The following is an 18,431-nucleotide window of genomic DNA, read 5'->3' as shown; positions in this document are numbered from 1 at the left end:
CAAAACACAATCAAATTTCTACATAACTAAAAATGTTTAGAACACTGAATAAGCAATTGCAACAAATAGTACGCTGTAGAATAGATGCATTTGACCTGTAGTTTTAGTGCTACCATATTCAGAGAAAAACTAATAAAATTATAAATCATAATATATCCAGTCCATATTACTGTGAACTGTTGAAATATACATATAAAGCCTGCTTGTTAAATTCAGTTTTCCAGTATTTAATCTTGATTACTTTGTTCTCTCTTGACAATTAAAAGTTAAAAAACGTGGCTTGAAAAATATTATGGCATGTCCTTGCCAAACTATTCACTAGATTCCTGCAGGACGCAATAACACTGATGATCTAAGACTGATGATCTAAAACGTTGTCATAGAAGTTGGATGCAAGAGTCACAAGATCGAAACAAATGGAAAATTATGAGGGATATCTATGTCCAGCAGTGCACAAGCGAAGATTGAATGATGATGACAGTACGAGCACGTCTTATGTCTCTTCTTGATGTTATTGCGGATTTGTATATATAGTTTTTCTCTGAACGCTTTATGGTCAAAGTAGTTTCATGGTTTTACATAGCTTAAAGAGAAAAAGTAGTAACTTTTGTTTTAGTTATAGATATTATTTATTTAATTATAGATGGTTTTAGAATAGGTTCATGTTTGTAATTTACTTTCCTTAGAATTTCTTTCCTAATTCTTTTAAGGGGGTAATCGCAAAATATTGGTCCAATGTTATTTAACTACATTTATTTTTTTCGAATCCTGAGAAAACTAATAAGTATTTTTGAAAAATTTAATTATTACCGACGGCCGAAAATCCCTTAGAATCAACAAATAATTTCTTTTGAATGAAATAGGTATTTAAAATTAAAAATCACACAAAACTTTTTCTATTTTTTGCACCCCTGTAACTTAAAATTAACCTTATAGAAGTTTTCAGGGACTTTCGACACTCGGTAATAATGGATTTTTCATTCTGCGTGTGAATTTTTCCAAAACATTTAGTTTTCACTTATACTCTGGGCTAATTAGCAAAATACAAGGAAAAGTTATTTACCAGCAATTTTATTGCTGAAATCGAATCTTATTATTGTATGTATTAATAATATAGATATGCAAAGTCCGCAGATAGTGTGCTACTTTTTTTATAAACAAAATGGCGCCCGAAAATCGTGTTTTTTTCAATTTTTGCTCTATAACTCCAAAGATTTTAACTTTAGACCAAAAACACTTAAATAAAAATTCACCGCAATTAAATTCTGCATAGGGACGTGTTTTTTCCGATTTACTACGACGAAAACTTTCCCCGGAAAAAGCGGGTTTTTCCAACAAAATCTTTAATTTTTAACTAAACTTTTAGATAAGTAGTTGTTAATCAATAAATAAATAACTTGGTAACGTAAAAGCCCTTTCCGTATATATTATAATTCCAGAAGTCTATGGAAATTGAATGAACAGTTTAGTAACAATTAAAATGTTAATTAAAAATTTACGGTCACTATAATAACGACAATAATTACGATGCATAAGAATAACTATGATTTTTTTATGAAAAGATACTACACCTATCTAATTTACTTTACAGAATTGAAATTTAACTATTTAAGCGGCCTCAGGAATATTTTAAAATAATAAACAATTTTTTGGTTTATAAACAAATAGAATATCTCGTGGAAATATTAAACTAAATGAAATTGTGAAAACGGTGTTCGAAAGACAGCGGCAGGAGGCTTCTTTTAAAAGAAAAAACGTTTACTTATGACGAGTGGTTCCTGAGACAAAACCGGTCAAAATTGACCGGAATTTACGGCAAAGATATAAACAATAGGATCATAATTTTCAAACCATCACCTTTTTATTTTTGTCCTCTTTCTCCACACCAATTTTCATATATTTAAAATCCTCATAACATATATTATTATAAAAAAAATTATCGATAATACGTGTGAAAATTGCCAAAAATAGCAAAATTCCAATCAAAAATTAGGTTGGAGAAAATGTAACCCTCAAAGTTCAAAATCGGTATACGTTAACAAAATGCATTTTCTCGGCTTCCCATGGAGCAATTTCCTTCATTCTTTTTTTGTTCCCTAATAACTCGAGTAGAGCCATCGAACTAACGCATTATTAAATGTCAAGCTTGCTTTTGTTTTGTTATAATATATATTAATTTTTTTATAAGAACAGAAAATTACATATTTTTTCCAGTTGTAGGCTTTTTTTTTAGATAAACTTACTACAAGTGTACCTTTTAAAGTTAAAAACATAAATATTCTCATTTGAAAGCTGTATAATTATTTAAACAATTTTTATTTAAACAAATTAAAATATTGTGTTATAATAAATCAATTAATTTATTATAACAAAACAAAAGCCAGTTTGACATTTAATAATGCGTTAGTTCGATGGCTCTACTCGAGTTACTTGGGAACAAAAAAGGAATGAAGGAATGGGAAGCCGATAAAATGCATTTTTTTAACGTATACCGATTTTGAACTTTGAGGGTTACATTTTCTCCAACCTAATTCTTGATTGGGATTTTGCTATTTTTGGCAATTTTCACACGTATTATCGATAGTTTTTATTATAATAATATATGTTATAAGGACTTTAGAGATATGACAATTGGTGTGGAGAAAGAGGACAAAAATAAAAAGATGATGGTTTAAAAATTATGATCCTATTGTTTATATCTTTGCCGTAAATTTCGGTCAACTTTGACCGATTGTATCTCAGGAACCAATCGTCATAATTAAACGTTTTTTCTTTAAAGAGAAGCGTCCTGCCGCTGTCCTTCGAACACGGTTTTCACAATTTAATTAAATTTAATATTTCCCGAGATAGTCTATTTGTTTATAAGCCAAAAAATTGTTTATAATTTTAAAATATTCCTGAGGCCGCTTAAATAGTAAAATTTCAATTCTGTAAAGTAAATTAGATAGGTATAGTGTCTTTTTATGAAAAAATCATAGTTATTCTTATGCATCATAATTATTGTCGTTATTATAGCGACCGTAAATTTTAAATTAACATTTCAATTGTTGCTAAACTGTTCATTCAATTTCCATGGACTTTTGGAATTATAATACATATGGAAAGGGCTTTTACGCTACCAAGTTATTTAATTATTGATTAACAACTACTTATCTAAAAGTTTAGTTGAAAATTAAAGATTTTGTTGGAAAAACCCGCTTTTTCCGGGGAAAGTTTTCGTCGAAGTAAATCGGAAAAAACACGCCTCTATGCAGAATTTAATTGTGGTGAATTTTTACTTGGTGTTTTTGGTCTAAAGTTAAAATCTTTGGAGTTATAGAGCAAAAATTGAAAAAAACACGAATTTCGGGCGCCATTTTGTTTATAAAAAAAGTAGTACACTATCTGCGGACTTTGCATATCTATATTATTAATATATACAATCATAAGATTCGATTCCAGCAATAAAATTGCTGGTAAATAACTTTTCCCAATAATGGCCTATTCTCCGGTAATCAGCCCAGACTATTATTAGGATTGGAAAAAAATGTATGCAAAATAGCATTGGACCAAGATTTTGCGCCTACTCCCTTAATAAGAAATTATAATAATAAATAATGACAAAACAGATTATGAACAAAATACATCTTTAAACAAATAGGATTGTTAACAATAAGCAAAAAAATATCATTCATTCATCATTTTCTTGGCATTTATTCTGAAGGCATGTCTGGTACTTTATATACTATACCCTTATGTTTGTACCATACCTTTATGTACATATCTTTCTATTACATTTTTCTCCATAAGTTTATATATTGGGTCATACCGATAATAAACCACGTCTATAGATATGTCTTGCGTAAGTGTCTCCTACATGTCTTCTTTCATCTTCCTGTTCTAGTTCTTTAAAATATTTGATACTCAACGATTATTCGTATCGGATGACGATCAATTCGGCGTTAAACATGCTCTATCTTGAGTTATGTTTTCTCGTATTGGCAATACTTAATGTCATATCTAAAATTCCACTAATACAGGGTGTTTCATTGGGAAAGTAACATACGTTAACTGCCGAAAGAGGACACTTAGGCGGTCTCAAAAATACCATACTTAATGGGTCTTACTCCATTAATAACAAAGATACTGACTGTTTTATCTATTTTGCCACTTTCTTAATGGGTTCATAACTTTTTAACCACACTGTATATTTATTTTATATTTCGCACGCAAATATCGTTTAAGGTGTACAATAAATTAAATTATTTACTACCTTTTAAACAATTAAATCAAACAATTTTTAATCTTTTTCATTTTACTCAGTTTTTGAGTATTTAGAAACTGTCTTTCGGTCCTTTTCCTAGACGAAGAGAAGGTAAATGCGTGGCCTAAGTGTCCTCTATTTGCTTTCTCCTATTTTCGTCGTCTCTACGTGATTGTATATTGTAAAATCCGGAGATATGGGATGCAGCCAGAAAGCAGTTTATTAACGAAAAGTCTTAGATTTAAAATATTGTTTATTGTATTTTATTTCAATTATTCTAATTGTTTAAAAGGTAGTAAACTTTGTATCTGGGGCTTTTCGTTGTTTTCCTCGTAATACGAGAGATGTCGCTGATTTGCGTCTCAAAAGGTGGGTTCATTGCATCGCGATGTTTTGCCTTAAAAGAGGCAGAATGTTTATATTCCCTTCAGAGTTGTGACTGCATAATCTTCACTGATGATGCATAAGGATGCTGAAATAGTTGCTATATGGAGATGGTAGTCCAACTCTGAATCGAATATAAACAAAACCTGCCTTGAACCCTTTTTAATCTTTAAATTATTTACAATTATAAAAAATCCAGGTCCGGATTAAAAAGAATTGGAAAAATATTCCAACCCAAAAACAACACCCTGTACATTAAATTTTTTTAAAATGGATTTTTCAGTTGAAAAGAGGATGAAAAACTAAATTTAGTGGTATACTTTGAATTTTTGGCAAAATGATTTTTCTGGTCAAATTTTGAATTTAAATTCTGAAATTATGTGAATTTCGAGAGCTCTAAGTAGAAAAAAATTGAAATACAGCTTACAACTTGTCAACCGCACTGTATATTCATTTTATATTTAACACGCGAATATTCTTTTAGGTGTCCAATCAATTAATTTATTTACAAATAAAAAAAATCCAGGTCCGGATTAAAAAATATTGAATAAATGTTCCGACCCAAAAAAAACACCCTGTATATTAAATTTTTTTAAAATGGATTTTGCATTTGAAAAGAGGCTGAAAAACTAAATTTAATGGTATACTTTGAATTTTCGACAAAATAATTTTTCTGGTAAAATTTTGAATTTGAATTCTGAAATTATGTGAATTGCGAAGCTCAAAGTAAGAAAAATTAAAATATGATTTAATTTTAATTAATACCATTATTTAATCTAAATTGGTAAAATATTAACATTTTGACACATAACAATAATTTTTGATGGTGCTAATTTTGAATAAGTACTTTAGTTTTGAATAGTTATGCTGCACATGTTCTCTGTTTTGTTATAATTTTTAGATACTTTGTTGATTAAAGTGATGCATTCTTTATTGACTCTTTATTATTTATTCATTATTTAAAGATGAATATTCGCCATAAACTATTTGTCACAGATAATAAAAAACACTCAAATGTTTTAACATTTTACCAATTTAGATTAAATAATGGTATTAATTAAAATTAAGTCGCATTTTAATTTTTTCTACTTAGAGCTCCCGCAATTGACATACTTTCAGAAATCAAATTCAAAATTTTATCAGAAAAATCATTTTGCCGAAAATTTAAAGTATACCACTAAATTTAGTTTTTCATCCTCTTTTCAAATGCAAAATCCATTTTAAAAAAATTTAATATACAGGGTGTTTTTTTTGGGTCGGAACATTTTTACAATATTTTTTAATCCAGACCTGGATTTTTTATAATTGTAAATAAAATAATTGATTGGACACCTAAAAGAACATTCGCGTGTTAAATATAAAATAAATATACAGTGCGGTTAACAAGCTGTAAATTGTATTTATTTTTTTTCTACTTAGAGGTCTCGCAATTCACATACATAATTTCAGAATTCAAATTCAAAATTTTATCAGAAAAATCATTTTGCCGAAAATTCAACGTATACCACTAAATTTAGTTTGTCATCCTCTTTTTAACTAAAAAATCCATTTAAAAAAAATTGAATATACAGGGTGTTTTTTGGGGTCGGAACATTTTTACAATATCTTTTAATCCAGACCTGGATTTTTTATAATTGAAAATAAAATAATGGATTGGACACCTAAAAGAATATTCGCGTGTTAAATATAAAATAAATATACAGTGCGGTTAACAAGTTGTAAGTTGTATTTAATTTTTTTTTTCTACTCAGAGCTCTCGAAATTCACATAATTCAGAATTCAAATTCAAAATTTGACCAGAAAAATCATTTTGCCGAAAATTAAAATATACCACTAAATTTAGTTTTTCATCCTCTTTTCAACTAAAAAATCCATTTTAAAAAAAATTTAATGTACAGGGTGTTTTTTTCGGTCGGAATATTATTCTAATATTTTTTAATCCGGGCCTGGATTTTTTACACTTGTAAATAAATTAATTTATTGTACACCTTAAAGGATATTTACGTGCCAAATATAAAATAAATATACGGTGTGGTTAAAAAGTTATGAACCAAATAAGAAAATGGCAAAATAGATAAAACACCCAGTATCTCTGTTATTAATGGAGTAAGACCCATTAAGTATGGTATTTTTGAGACCGCCTAAGTGTCCTCTTTCTACAGTTAACGTATGTTACTTTCTCAATGAAACACCCTGTATCCCACTAAATTTTCGATTTTCTAAATCTGACTGAATTGAAAAATGGGCCAAATCCCATCTTAAAGTGTAGAAAAAGACTCTCTTATCCATATATTAATCATCCATTTTGGTCCAAGAGAGTGGATTTTATGGCCCTCTTCATTTGGGGTTTGATTTTCGTTCTCCTCCCCAAAACTCCCAAAAATTTCAAAAATGTATGGTAGATCTCTGCGACTTCTGATCACAGTATTGATCATCACCTTTCCTACGCATGTCTAATTTTAAAAATTGGTTATATCATGAAATATTATATCAAAAATGAACTTTGAAAATTTTTGTTTTCCAACAATTACTCAAAATTTCCACCTAGGAATTACACCAATAACCCAGCGTTTGTAGAAAGACTCCAGACGCATCTAACGGTGTATACCTCATATCTGGGAAAACTCGAATTTTTAACTTATGGGCCTCATAAATATGATGAAATTCATTTCCGATGTGAAAAACTTTTTTTTAAGCTCACTAAATCCTATAAAACTTTTAGATATCTTATAGACTGGGAGATATTATACAGAAATTCAGCCACGATTTTCTAAGTCCTGCCTTTTGCAATACTGGAAGGGTAGACGATGTACTTACAATCTGTGGAAACATCCACAAATTTCCTGTGACATTTTCCTGTAAAAATGAGATTTTCCCAAAAAATAAAAATAGGGTTTTGCGATGAATTTCTAAGTCCTGCCATATCCGTAGATAGACAGGATACTATCGATTTTATGAAGAACATTTTTTGGGCAGGAGGGTTGCAAACGGGCTAACAGAGTATATATGTATACAAACATGTAAGGAAAATAATGAAATTTTCATGATTTTCTAGGTCCTGCCAACTAAATAAACTAAACATATTTATTTCAAAATGCTCAAAAAAAAATATTGGCATGACGTCTCCTAATGTTTAAGTATACTTGTCCCTTGGAAAATTCTGCGGAAAATTTTCACCCTGATTCCGTGATTTTCTTAGTCCTGCCTTTAAAAAGTTATAATACTTAAATACAATCAATACCTTTTCGGTACTCGGCAGGAAGGTTAAATGGTTCTTGTAAGACGGCAGGAGTCCTAGATTTGTAAGAAAATTCGTGAAAAAGTCAACGATTTTCTGAGTCATGCCATTTTGCACATGTTTCAAGAATCTTAATATAAGTCTATTTACAAAGAGGCAGGATGGTTTTATGGTTATTTTGTATACAGGGTGGGGCATTAGTGTGACAAAGTCCAATTACTCGTTTGTCGTAAGATATACAAAAAAGTTATTTTGGTAAAACATGGGCCACAGATAGGACTATGATTTAACAGTATTTTCTAATATACAGGGCTACCCGTTTTGACAGGGTGACACAAATTTATGTTTTTTTAAATGGAATACCCTGTATATTTTTACATTTTTGGATTCTACTCGATGTTCTCTTTAATAAAATATAGTGTTTTGAAATATTATACGAGGTAGTTTAAAATATAATTACGTTTTTTTGTTAATTTTGTAGGAACATTCACACCCTATACATATTGTTAGTGATTTGATATCCAAACTTTTATTAATTTATGTTTAAACGATTTTTAATATTGTCTACTATTGTAAGTTATTAATAGTATACCAAAATGTTTAATTTTAGTATACGGGGTTGGTTGAAACTCGGAATGAGTATTTTCTGAGTTTTCTTAAATAGGACACCCTGTATTTTAGTATTATAATAAAATGATATTTTATGGTACCTTTTTATTTTTTAAGCATTTTCTATACCATATTTATATACTAATTTCGGCAGTAAATTGATACAGACAGATTACTCAGGTGGTTTTTGGGGTTTCTGAACAAGAGTGTCACATTAGAACAGATCTTTACCTAGTGCTCGGGGTGACTGATATACACGCCATATTCTTAAATTTCGAGGCTTTCAGACACTAAAGTAATGCAAGTAGATTACTCGAGGAGTTTTGTGGTTGTTGAAGATGAATACGCCATCAGAATCGACCTCCAAAAACCCTCTAAATTCGAGATCAGTCACCCTGGGCACCAGGTGCTCAGAGGGTCGGTTGTAATGTCATATTCGTGTTTGGCCATCCCAAAAAGCCTCGAATAATCTGTTTGCTTTAATTTATTGCCGATATCCCACGAAACTCCAGATGACGTGCCTTAGCAGTAACTCTGGGCACTAGGTGATTCGGAGGTCGGTTCTGCTTGCGTATTCGTAACTCCATAAACCTCCCAAATAACAAAATGTTGCCCTTAATACACTGATTTTGACAGGTTTATGCACTTTTGGATGCATGTTATGCACTAAAATGCAATTTTCACCCACTTTTATATTGTACACCTTTTTCTGATGTTATCCTGAACACAATGCAAAAAGTTGCAAGTAGATAGGTGCTGTATTTAAAAATCGATTTATTCTGGTGTTGTTAGTGTTAGGACATTTTGCTATTAAATATAGGAAACAATATCAGGACAATATCTACAATCCTACAATATCAGGAAAACCAGTTGAGTGCGGCAACTTAGCGCCTGTTACATGCGTGTGTATATTGTGGGAAGTAAGAAGGCGGGATAAAATTGCTATGCAACAAAAATATATTGATAACAAAAAACAACGTTTCATGAAAATAAAACACGGCTAAACAAATCTTAAAGTCCGCCTACCAATGAAACGAGTGTGATTCATGCTCATAAAACATTTTTATTTTCGGAGAGTCGCATAAATGGCCGGGCGTCTATTTGTTTAGTAGTGTTTTATTTCCATGAAACGTGATTTACGTTTCATGTTTCTTTGATGTGAGGCCTGCCTAAGGGAGCTAAAGCTCTTTACAGATGGCGCGTTGTAATTAGTTTTTTTATATCTCCAGAACGCTTCCATTTCGAAAGACAAAAACTGGTCCGCCTTTTTTTCTTCCAGAGATATACTGATTCCATCAATTGCGAGTATCTAGTACCAGTTAGAGGAATCTTTTTTGTCTTTCCCTTTTAGGTATTTTTGACACTAGATTATTAAATTGTGAGGTATTCTAGTACTAAAAGGTACTCCTGCTTTAAGTCAGTAGGATGCACGGTTTTCTGGAAAAATCCATTTTAAAATTTTTCGTTTGTTGAATTTGAAAAAAATTTAAAATAGTTAAAAAAACGGTGTATTTGCCGACTCAAAGCAAGAGTAACTTTTAGTACTAGAATAACTCATAATTTAATACTCTACTCTCAAAAATGTCTAAAAATTTAAAGACCAATAAGTTATGAGATAAAATATCCCTTGATCTACCCAAGACGGATGCCTATGACCAGTACTAGAAATTCACAATTGATAAAATCGATTCATCTCTGGAAGAGAAATAAACGTAGCAGTTTTTGTTTTCCTAAATAGAATTTTTCTAAATTCTTTTAAACTCAAAAAACCAAAAAACGAAAAATTTTTCAAATCGATTTTTCTAGAAAACTGCGTATTCTTCTGAGTTAAAGCAAAAATACCTTTTAGTACAAAACTATCCCAGAATTTAATAATACAGTGTCAGAAGTGCTTAAAAGTTAGACAGAAAAGTATTAGATAAAATATCCGTTTCCGTACCCAAAACGGACCCCTATGACCGGTACTAAAAATTAACAATTGAATTGACATTTGACAATTGACCTCTGGAAGATCAATAAGTGTACCAGTTTCCGTTTTTCCAAATAAAAGCATTCTGGAGCTATTTTAAAGAAACTAATTACAATAATTCGATATGCTTCTTCTAGACGAAGCATATCGAAGTAGAGGTCGTCCGCCAACCAGATGGTCTGATGACATCAAATGAATCGACAGAAATTTGATGCAGACAGCACAGGACAGAAATGCATGGAGAAGACTGAGGGAGACCTATATCCAGCAGTGGATAGATCCGGGTTGAATTATGACGATCATGAATTACAATACGCCATCTTTAAAGAGCTCTAGCTTTCCACGGAAGCATTTTTGAACTAGGTGAATTGAGTTAAATTTTCTTAAAATTATCTGAGGAATCTCCGGTTTTCGTTTATTATGAGAGTTTCTGGATACACTGTATAATATAATGGGTAGGTAAATTCCCTACTATAACCAATAAATTGTAAAAATTGTTTATTTACTTTTATTGCGTTTACTTAGATAAAAATATGATCTAATCACTTAAAATAAAGATGTTACAGTTTGCTATTAGATTTGAAAAGTGTGTAAAAATTCCGAGACATTATTCAGGAAAATAATATTTAACAGGATACGATTGTTTTAATGATATACAAATTAATTTTTTGTATTATTCATCTTTGCGGTTATCCTGCCAAGTTTTAAACGGTTTTAGATTAGTGTTTTTAAGCATACTCGACATGGCATGACTCAGAAAATTGTGGTGATATGAATATGTTTGTATAACACCCTGAAATAATTTTACAGACACACAATTTAAATTTTTTTATACGAAATAACTATACAACCATCCTGCCTCTCTGAAAATATATTTATATTAACCTTCTTGAGATATGTGCGAAATGGCATGACTTAGAAAATCGTGTAATTTTCCACGAATTTTCTTACACATTTTTTAACTATATATATAGTAAAAAAGGTGTAACTAAACATTCTGCCATTTTGAATAATTTCTACTGAAATTATTTATTTTATAACAAAATTTATTTTATGACTTAGAAAATCACGGAACCAGAGTGAAAATTTTATACAGAATTTTCCAAGAAACAAGTGAAGTTAAACATTAGGTGACGTCATGCCAACATTTTTTTTGGTAATTTTGAAATAAATATGATTATTTTTATTGAGTTGGCAGGACTTAGAAAATTATGAAAATTTCATTATTTTCATTACATATCTGTATACTCCCTTAGTCCTTTTACAACCGTCCTGCCCAAAAAATTTTCTTCATAAAATAGATAGTATCCTGTTATTCTATGGATATGGCAGGACTTAAAAATTCATCGCAACTCCCAATTTTTTTTTCATGGAAAATCTAATTTTCACAGGAAAATGTCACAGGAAACCAGTGGATTTTTCCACAAATTGTAAGTACCTTCTCTAACCTTCCTTTATTGCAAAGGGTAGGACTTAGAAAATCGTGGTTGAACTTCTGTTAATATCTCCCGGTTTATTATTCGGTCTTCAGTACATCAGATACTACTTGTAAATACCTATCACACTTATGTTTAGTAATCAAATTGTTTAAACTCTTTAGAAGTTATCGAGCTTCAAAGCATAATCCATTTAACTATTATTACCGAAATGACTCGTATAAGGTTATAGTGGTTACGACGCTAAACTTATCGGGCAACCCGAGTTCATTTTCCAGCCATCACAATATTGTTTTTCAATCTATTCCGAATAGAAAAAATCTTCGATGAAAACAAAGAATCATTTTGAAATAATAAATATTGAGACGACTGAGATATGAACTTGGATTGCCCTATCACAAGTTTAGTGTCGTTACCACTAGCCCATTAGTGCGATAATGAGACAAAGGCATTTATAACACTTATCGTGTAATCGAGAAACATTACATTTAAGTTCATACATTTAATTTATAAAAAAACTTTGTAAAACTCCTGACACAAGAATACGAAACCGCTAAACGCCGAAAAAAAAAGAGCGAAGAACATAATATTCTAGCTACAAAAAAACTGATATGAATATTACATGGCGCAAAAATGTATTTATCTACTCTATGTCACATTATGTATAAGTTTTTAGTTTGTGAAAACTGCCATTATAGATAGCAGTGCGTGAAGTGTTTAAAGTGTGCGTGAAGTAACAATGTATTTTAAATGGGATTTACTTTTTCCCACTGTTTTTTGGCACACTTTCATATAATCAAATATCCTTAACTTTCGCTTTGTCATGGTGATGACATAATGAGCAATAAATTACGACAAAACTTTTGACAGTTTTGTGGTTTGAAAGACGTCAGAATTTTTAAATGTCAAAATTCTAAAAATTATAGAATAGAAATAAATTTCAGTGACGAAGAGTTACAGTTTTTTTATTTGTTCATCATAGAAAAAATATTGGATGAAACTGTTAGTACTTTTTGCGAACTTACGCGATGTACAGCACTCGCTCCGTTGTCGCTCGTGCTCTAAACATCTCGTGCATTTGCAAAAAGCATACTTCTCGAACTGTTTCCTAAATAACTATTTCATTTTGATAAAAAATAAAATTATTGTTTTATTTTGTAAGATTTTTCCATAGTATTTGCCATATTTGAAGTAAAACCCGCCACAAAAGAGTATCTTTGATAAAGTTGGCAGTTTGAGGTTTTTTTGTGGCTCGTTTTACTTCAAATTTAGCAAATACTACAAAAAAATCTTACAAAATAAAACTAGAATTTTATTTTTCATCAAAATGAAAATATATTTTTGCGCCACGTAATATTCATATCAGCCCTTTTGTAGCTGGAATATTGTGTGTGTCACTACTTTTTACGGCGTTTAGCGGTTTTTTTAATCTTGCATGTATTTTTAACTAGTGTTTTTGCTGTCATGATGCGACAGGCAAAATCACGAGGACAAAAAACTAACAAAAGAATCAGAAACAAAATAAGAAGAAAAACGATTGACGTCAATCTAAGGGAGTATAACTGTTTGTATCTGAAAATAGAATTGTTGTTTTTAGTATCTTCTTTACAATTACATCACATTTTCTAGCTTTTTAAACCTTCCTTGGCCTTCTACAAATGTTTCAAAATCAAATTAGCCAAAGCGGTTCAGTCATTCTGGAGCCGTTATAAAAAAGATGTAAAAATAAAAGGTCGTTTATTAAGCGATGTTTAATGTTTATATATCCACAAATGTTCCGGACAAACTGCACGACGTGTCGCATTAGGCTTTCATAATATCAGAATATACATTTTTTTGTCAACCCACTTATCTACTTTAACATCACAGAGAACGTCCCTTCTCGCCAGTGGTGCACAACCCTCGTGCATGCGACATTATATATTATATTAAAAATCCCAGAGAACGGCAGTGCGCGCCAGTGGCGCACAACCCCGGTACATGGGATACTATATATACACGAACTTTTCGATTTTCTAAATCTGACTGAATTAAAAATTGGGCCGAATTCCATCTTAAAATTTAGGAAAAGACTCGCCCATCCATATGTCAAATCTCCATTTTCCATTTTCATTTCAAAACTCCTTCCCGTTTAGGGTCTGTTTTTATTTCTCGTCCCCAAAACTCCCAAAAATTTCAAAAATTTTAGTCCGAACTTTACGGCTTCTGATAGTACTCATCATTACCTTTCCAACGCATGTTTAATTTTGAAAATCGGTTATACCATTAAAAAGTTATCGAGCTCAGAAATATGACTTAATTTCTATTTAAAAAGGGAAAATGTTTGTATGTAGATATGTGGGTATACCCTATTCCACGAATATACGGCCCTCTTGGATTATCTCGACAACGAATATTTTGCTGTGTAAAATAAGAAGAATGAAAGTAAATTGAAAATTATTACATTGCTGTTTACTGGAATAATTATTAGAGCCATTTACTTTCGCACTTCCTATGTTGTACACTAAAATATTCGTTGTCGCGATAATCCAAGAGAGTTGTATACTCGTGGAATGACCCATTTGTGTGTATGTGTGTGGAAAAGTTACACTGATCTGAATATTTTTTCTGTGTTACAAGAGGGGGTCAGGGCTGATTCAGAACCGGTGTAGTTTGTGACTTTCGATCACCCATAAGCCAGCTATAGGACTGGGTAGGTACAAAATGGCATATTTTTTGGGGGTTCTTATCTTAGATCCCCTTATTTGGGGATCTTAGGTTCAATAGGAGACAGGAAAACCGAAAATACACCAAATCAATACAGTTGAGTTAAGCTTTCAAATGGTGCCTAAGCGGCCAGAATCAGACATAAACACGGCTCAGTATAGCAAAAAAACTGAAAAACTAAACTTTAAAAATTTTGGTTTTTCGACAATTACTCAAAATTTCAACCTACGAATTGCGCCAATAATTGAGCGTTTGAAGGAGGACTCTAGACTCGTAGCGTTTAACTCGCTACAACTCTGTTCCAGTTTAATATCTTTTTCTAAATTTTCGACATCATATATTTCTCACCTTTGTGAAGACTATGAAAGCAACTGTAGTGTTTCAGTGTTTTCTTCATAAAAGTTATGAATTTAAAAAATCAAAGGTTCAGATTCGTGAATAGCAAAGTTAAATCACAAAAAGTAAGTGACAAAATTTAACATTTATCTATTTAATTACGTTTATGTTAAACCATAGAGTTCAACGAAGTTTTTTGGGGCGTTTTAGATCTAGATGTTTTATAGAAAGAATATGGTGCAACTTTTAATTTTAAGAAAAACGTGGTTTATTTTTCTTATTTTTAGGGAAAAAATGCGATTTTGATAATGTCCTTCCACCTAAAATTCAAAATAAACTTGATTTTCGTTTTCAGCACCATCAAATACCTGAAGTAAGACCAAATTAGGCATTCACCACCAATGATCAGTATATCGAAAAATTAGCGGTATTTTGGGGATTTATAACGTCGATGGTAAAAGTTGCACCATTTGTTTTCTATAAAACATTTTGATCCAAAACTTTCCAGAAAACTTTTTTGTACTCACGTTTTAAAAGGAGTTTAATTTAAAATCTATATTTCAAATTTTGTCAGTCGAATTTTGCGATTAAACATTGCAATTCACGAATCTGCACCTTGTACTTTAAAAGATTCATAACTTTTACTGGAATAAGACTAAAAGCTTAAAGCAGAAACCATTGCCTTCAAAAAAGTGAGCGATATATAGTGTAGAAACTTTAGAAAAAAAATATTAAAACGGACCAGAGTGGTAGCGAGCTAAACAAAAAAAAAAGTGATATTTTTTTTAATTTTTAGGGTGCAATTGCAATTTTGACAATATTCCACCACCTAAAATTTAAAATAAATTTTATTTTCGTTTTCATCACGGCCAAAAACATAATCTAAGACCAAAATTAGCCACTCTCCACCCATGGTCAGTATCTCGAAAAATAAGCGTTATATTGGGGATTTCTAATGTCGACATTAAACGTTGCACTATTTTTTTTTCTATAAAACATTTTGACCTAAAACTTACCAGGAAACTTCTTTGTACTCTCTATTTTAACACAAACGTGACTAAGAAGCTAAATTTTAAACTTCGTCATACAACTTTTGCGATTAAACTTTGCAATGCACAAATCCGCACCTTTTCGTTTCAAAAAATTCATAACCTTTATTAGATAAGAATAAAAGCTTAAAGTAGGTACCGTTGTCTTCAGAAATGTTAGAGCTATACACTGTAAAAATTTCAGAGAAACGTATTAAAATGGAACAGAGTTGTAGCGAGGTAAACGTAAAAAACGTGATTTTATTTTTTTTTATTTTTGGGGTAAAATTGCGACTTTGAGAATGTTCCCCCACATGAAATTTAAAATAAACCTCATTTTCGTTTTCAGCACCATCAAAAACATACAGTATGACTAAAATTGGCCATTCACCTCTTCGTGGTCAGTATCTCGAGAAATAAGCGTTTTTTTGGGGGTGTTCCGCTCGTCTATTAGCCCTTTAGCTTTAAATTTTTTTCTAAATAGAATCGTTCTAGATGCATTTAAAAAAACTAAATAAAAGACATCTTCAAAGAGCTCTAGCTCTCTTTTGAACCATTTTTGGACTGTGATTTAGGTTAAACCTCAATATTTTGAGCCCAAGAATCTACAGTTGCTAAAATATTTCCAATTATTAATGAAACACCCTGTATACTAGAAAATATTGATGAATTATGGACAAAGCCAAACACTTTTCCTTTCTAAATTTGATTAGAAACTTGAACGACTTTAAAAACAATTTATCTCTACATACTAAATATCTCTTTTTTTATTCATTTCAGATGCTTTGCAGTTTAAAGACACTCCCGAAATTCAACGTGGTAAAGAAGGTGATAATGCCACATTACGGTGTGAAGTCAATAGACCGTACAAGATCAGTTGGCAACTAGATGAACATGAAGATGAAGTAGGTAAGAATAAGAAATAAAATTAAAAATTAGACTTAACTATTCAATAACGTGACGAAACTAAAAGACTAACCAGTAGGGACTATCAAAAAGGAACAATCAATATCATACGATGTAAGAGGTGGTGGTATGAAGATGTTGAGGATTAAAGATTTTCTCTGGAATACTTAATATTGGTTCAGAATCGATAATGCACATAAAAGAGAACAACACCAACTGGGAAAATAACAGCTTTTCTATTAATATGCAAATAACCTAAAAATCATATTAAAAGTTTTTCTTCATCTGCTTATTAGGTGCTTCTGCCTGTTTCTGTTTTCTTGGATTGGACCTTCATGTTATATTGTCTTTTCATCCTTTCAAAGTTTGATTCACATTTCTACTTAACAGCGATTAATCTCTTGTCATCTTGACTAACGGATCATCTGACATTCTACTTTTATGATTGCTTAATTCTTCTTTCTTACTTTTATTTATTTCAGATGCTTTGATATTTAGAAACACTCCTGAATTTCAACATGATCTAAAACGTAATAATGCTACAGTACGGTGTGAAGTCAATAGACTAGATAAAATCAGTTGTCAACTAGGTGAACATGAATATGATGTAGGTAAGGAATAAAATTAAAAATTATTCTTATTAGTCATTGCAAAAATACCTGATCTACTCGACTTTCACATTGTTAAAAGAATTAATGTTAAAAATACCAAAAGTAGAATCTTATTACGATCTACCGTCTGACTACTCTAGCGTAATCGTGACATGGTATGCACAAATGAACTAATTGACCCAAACATTCCATTAAAAACAGAAAGTGACATCTACAAAGCAGTAGAATATGTTCAGAAATCTATACAAGAAGCTGCTTGGTATGCTACCTCTGACTGCTACAAAACAGAACTCAAAGAGCATTATCCAACTGAAATAAAAGAAATGATTGCTGGAAAGAAAAAATTAAGGAGGAATGGAGAAGACAAAGAAGACCTGACAACAAGACGAAATTAAATAAAATCACCAAGAAAATTAAATTCAAATTGTATAATATTAAAAATAATAATATACAAGAATATCTTACAGGCTTATCAGCAAAAACACTAGAAGACGACAAGAAAAATCAAACATCCGCAAAAACAAAAACCACGAATAAGGAAAAAAATTGTAAAAAAGGGAAAATGATGTAGAAATAATAAGCAAAAAGACGAAGCATTCGCAAATCACCTCACTAATGTATTCCAGCCACATTATATGGAAGATGGCGATACAAAGGAAGAAATAAATGTCTTCCTGGAATACACCTAGCAGATGGACTTGCTTATAAAATAAAAGCATCACTAAAGTGGTTAGAAATACTATCCAGTATGAAATCAATCTAAAGAACCTCCAGAGTACGACGTGATCAACGGGAAACTAAATAAAGCTTATTGACTATGCTATGCTTGTGTAAGTCACATCATCATCATCATCATCATTTCTCAACCTCTTGCATCCACTGTTGTTGACTATAGATCTCCTCCATATTCTTCTATTCTTCTCTATCTTGCGCGTTCTGTATCCAATTTTTCACTGTTTTTCTCA

The 18,431-nt window shown here is 31.0% G+C and overlaps 1 protein-coding gene across 1 annotated transcript in view; it reads left to right on the top strand.

Moving 5' to 3' along the window:
* The window catches only part of LOC114324192 (hemicentin-1), a 244,904-nt gene that overhangs the window by 184,511 nt on the left and 41,962 nt on the right, over nucleotides 1-18,431 (top strand). The window contains exon 4 of the mRNA XM_050650522.1: nucleotides 16,730-16,858. Coding sequence (XP_050506479.1) covers nucleotides 16,730-16,858 — 129 coding nt within the window. The remainder of the gene's footprint in view (nucleotides 1-16,729; nucleotides 16,859-18,431) is intronic.

Source organism: Diabrotica virgifera, chromosome 5, assembly GCF_917563875.1.
Source record: "Diabrotica virgifera virgifera chromosome 5, PGI_DIABVI_V3a".
Classification (NCBI taxonomy): domain Eukaryota; kingdom Metazoa; phylum Arthropoda; class Insecta; order Coleoptera; family Chrysomelidae; genus Diabrotica; species Diabrotica virgifera.
The sequence above is the reverse complement of the archived record's forward strand: the minus strand, read 5'-3'. Positions and strand labels throughout refer to the sequence as shown.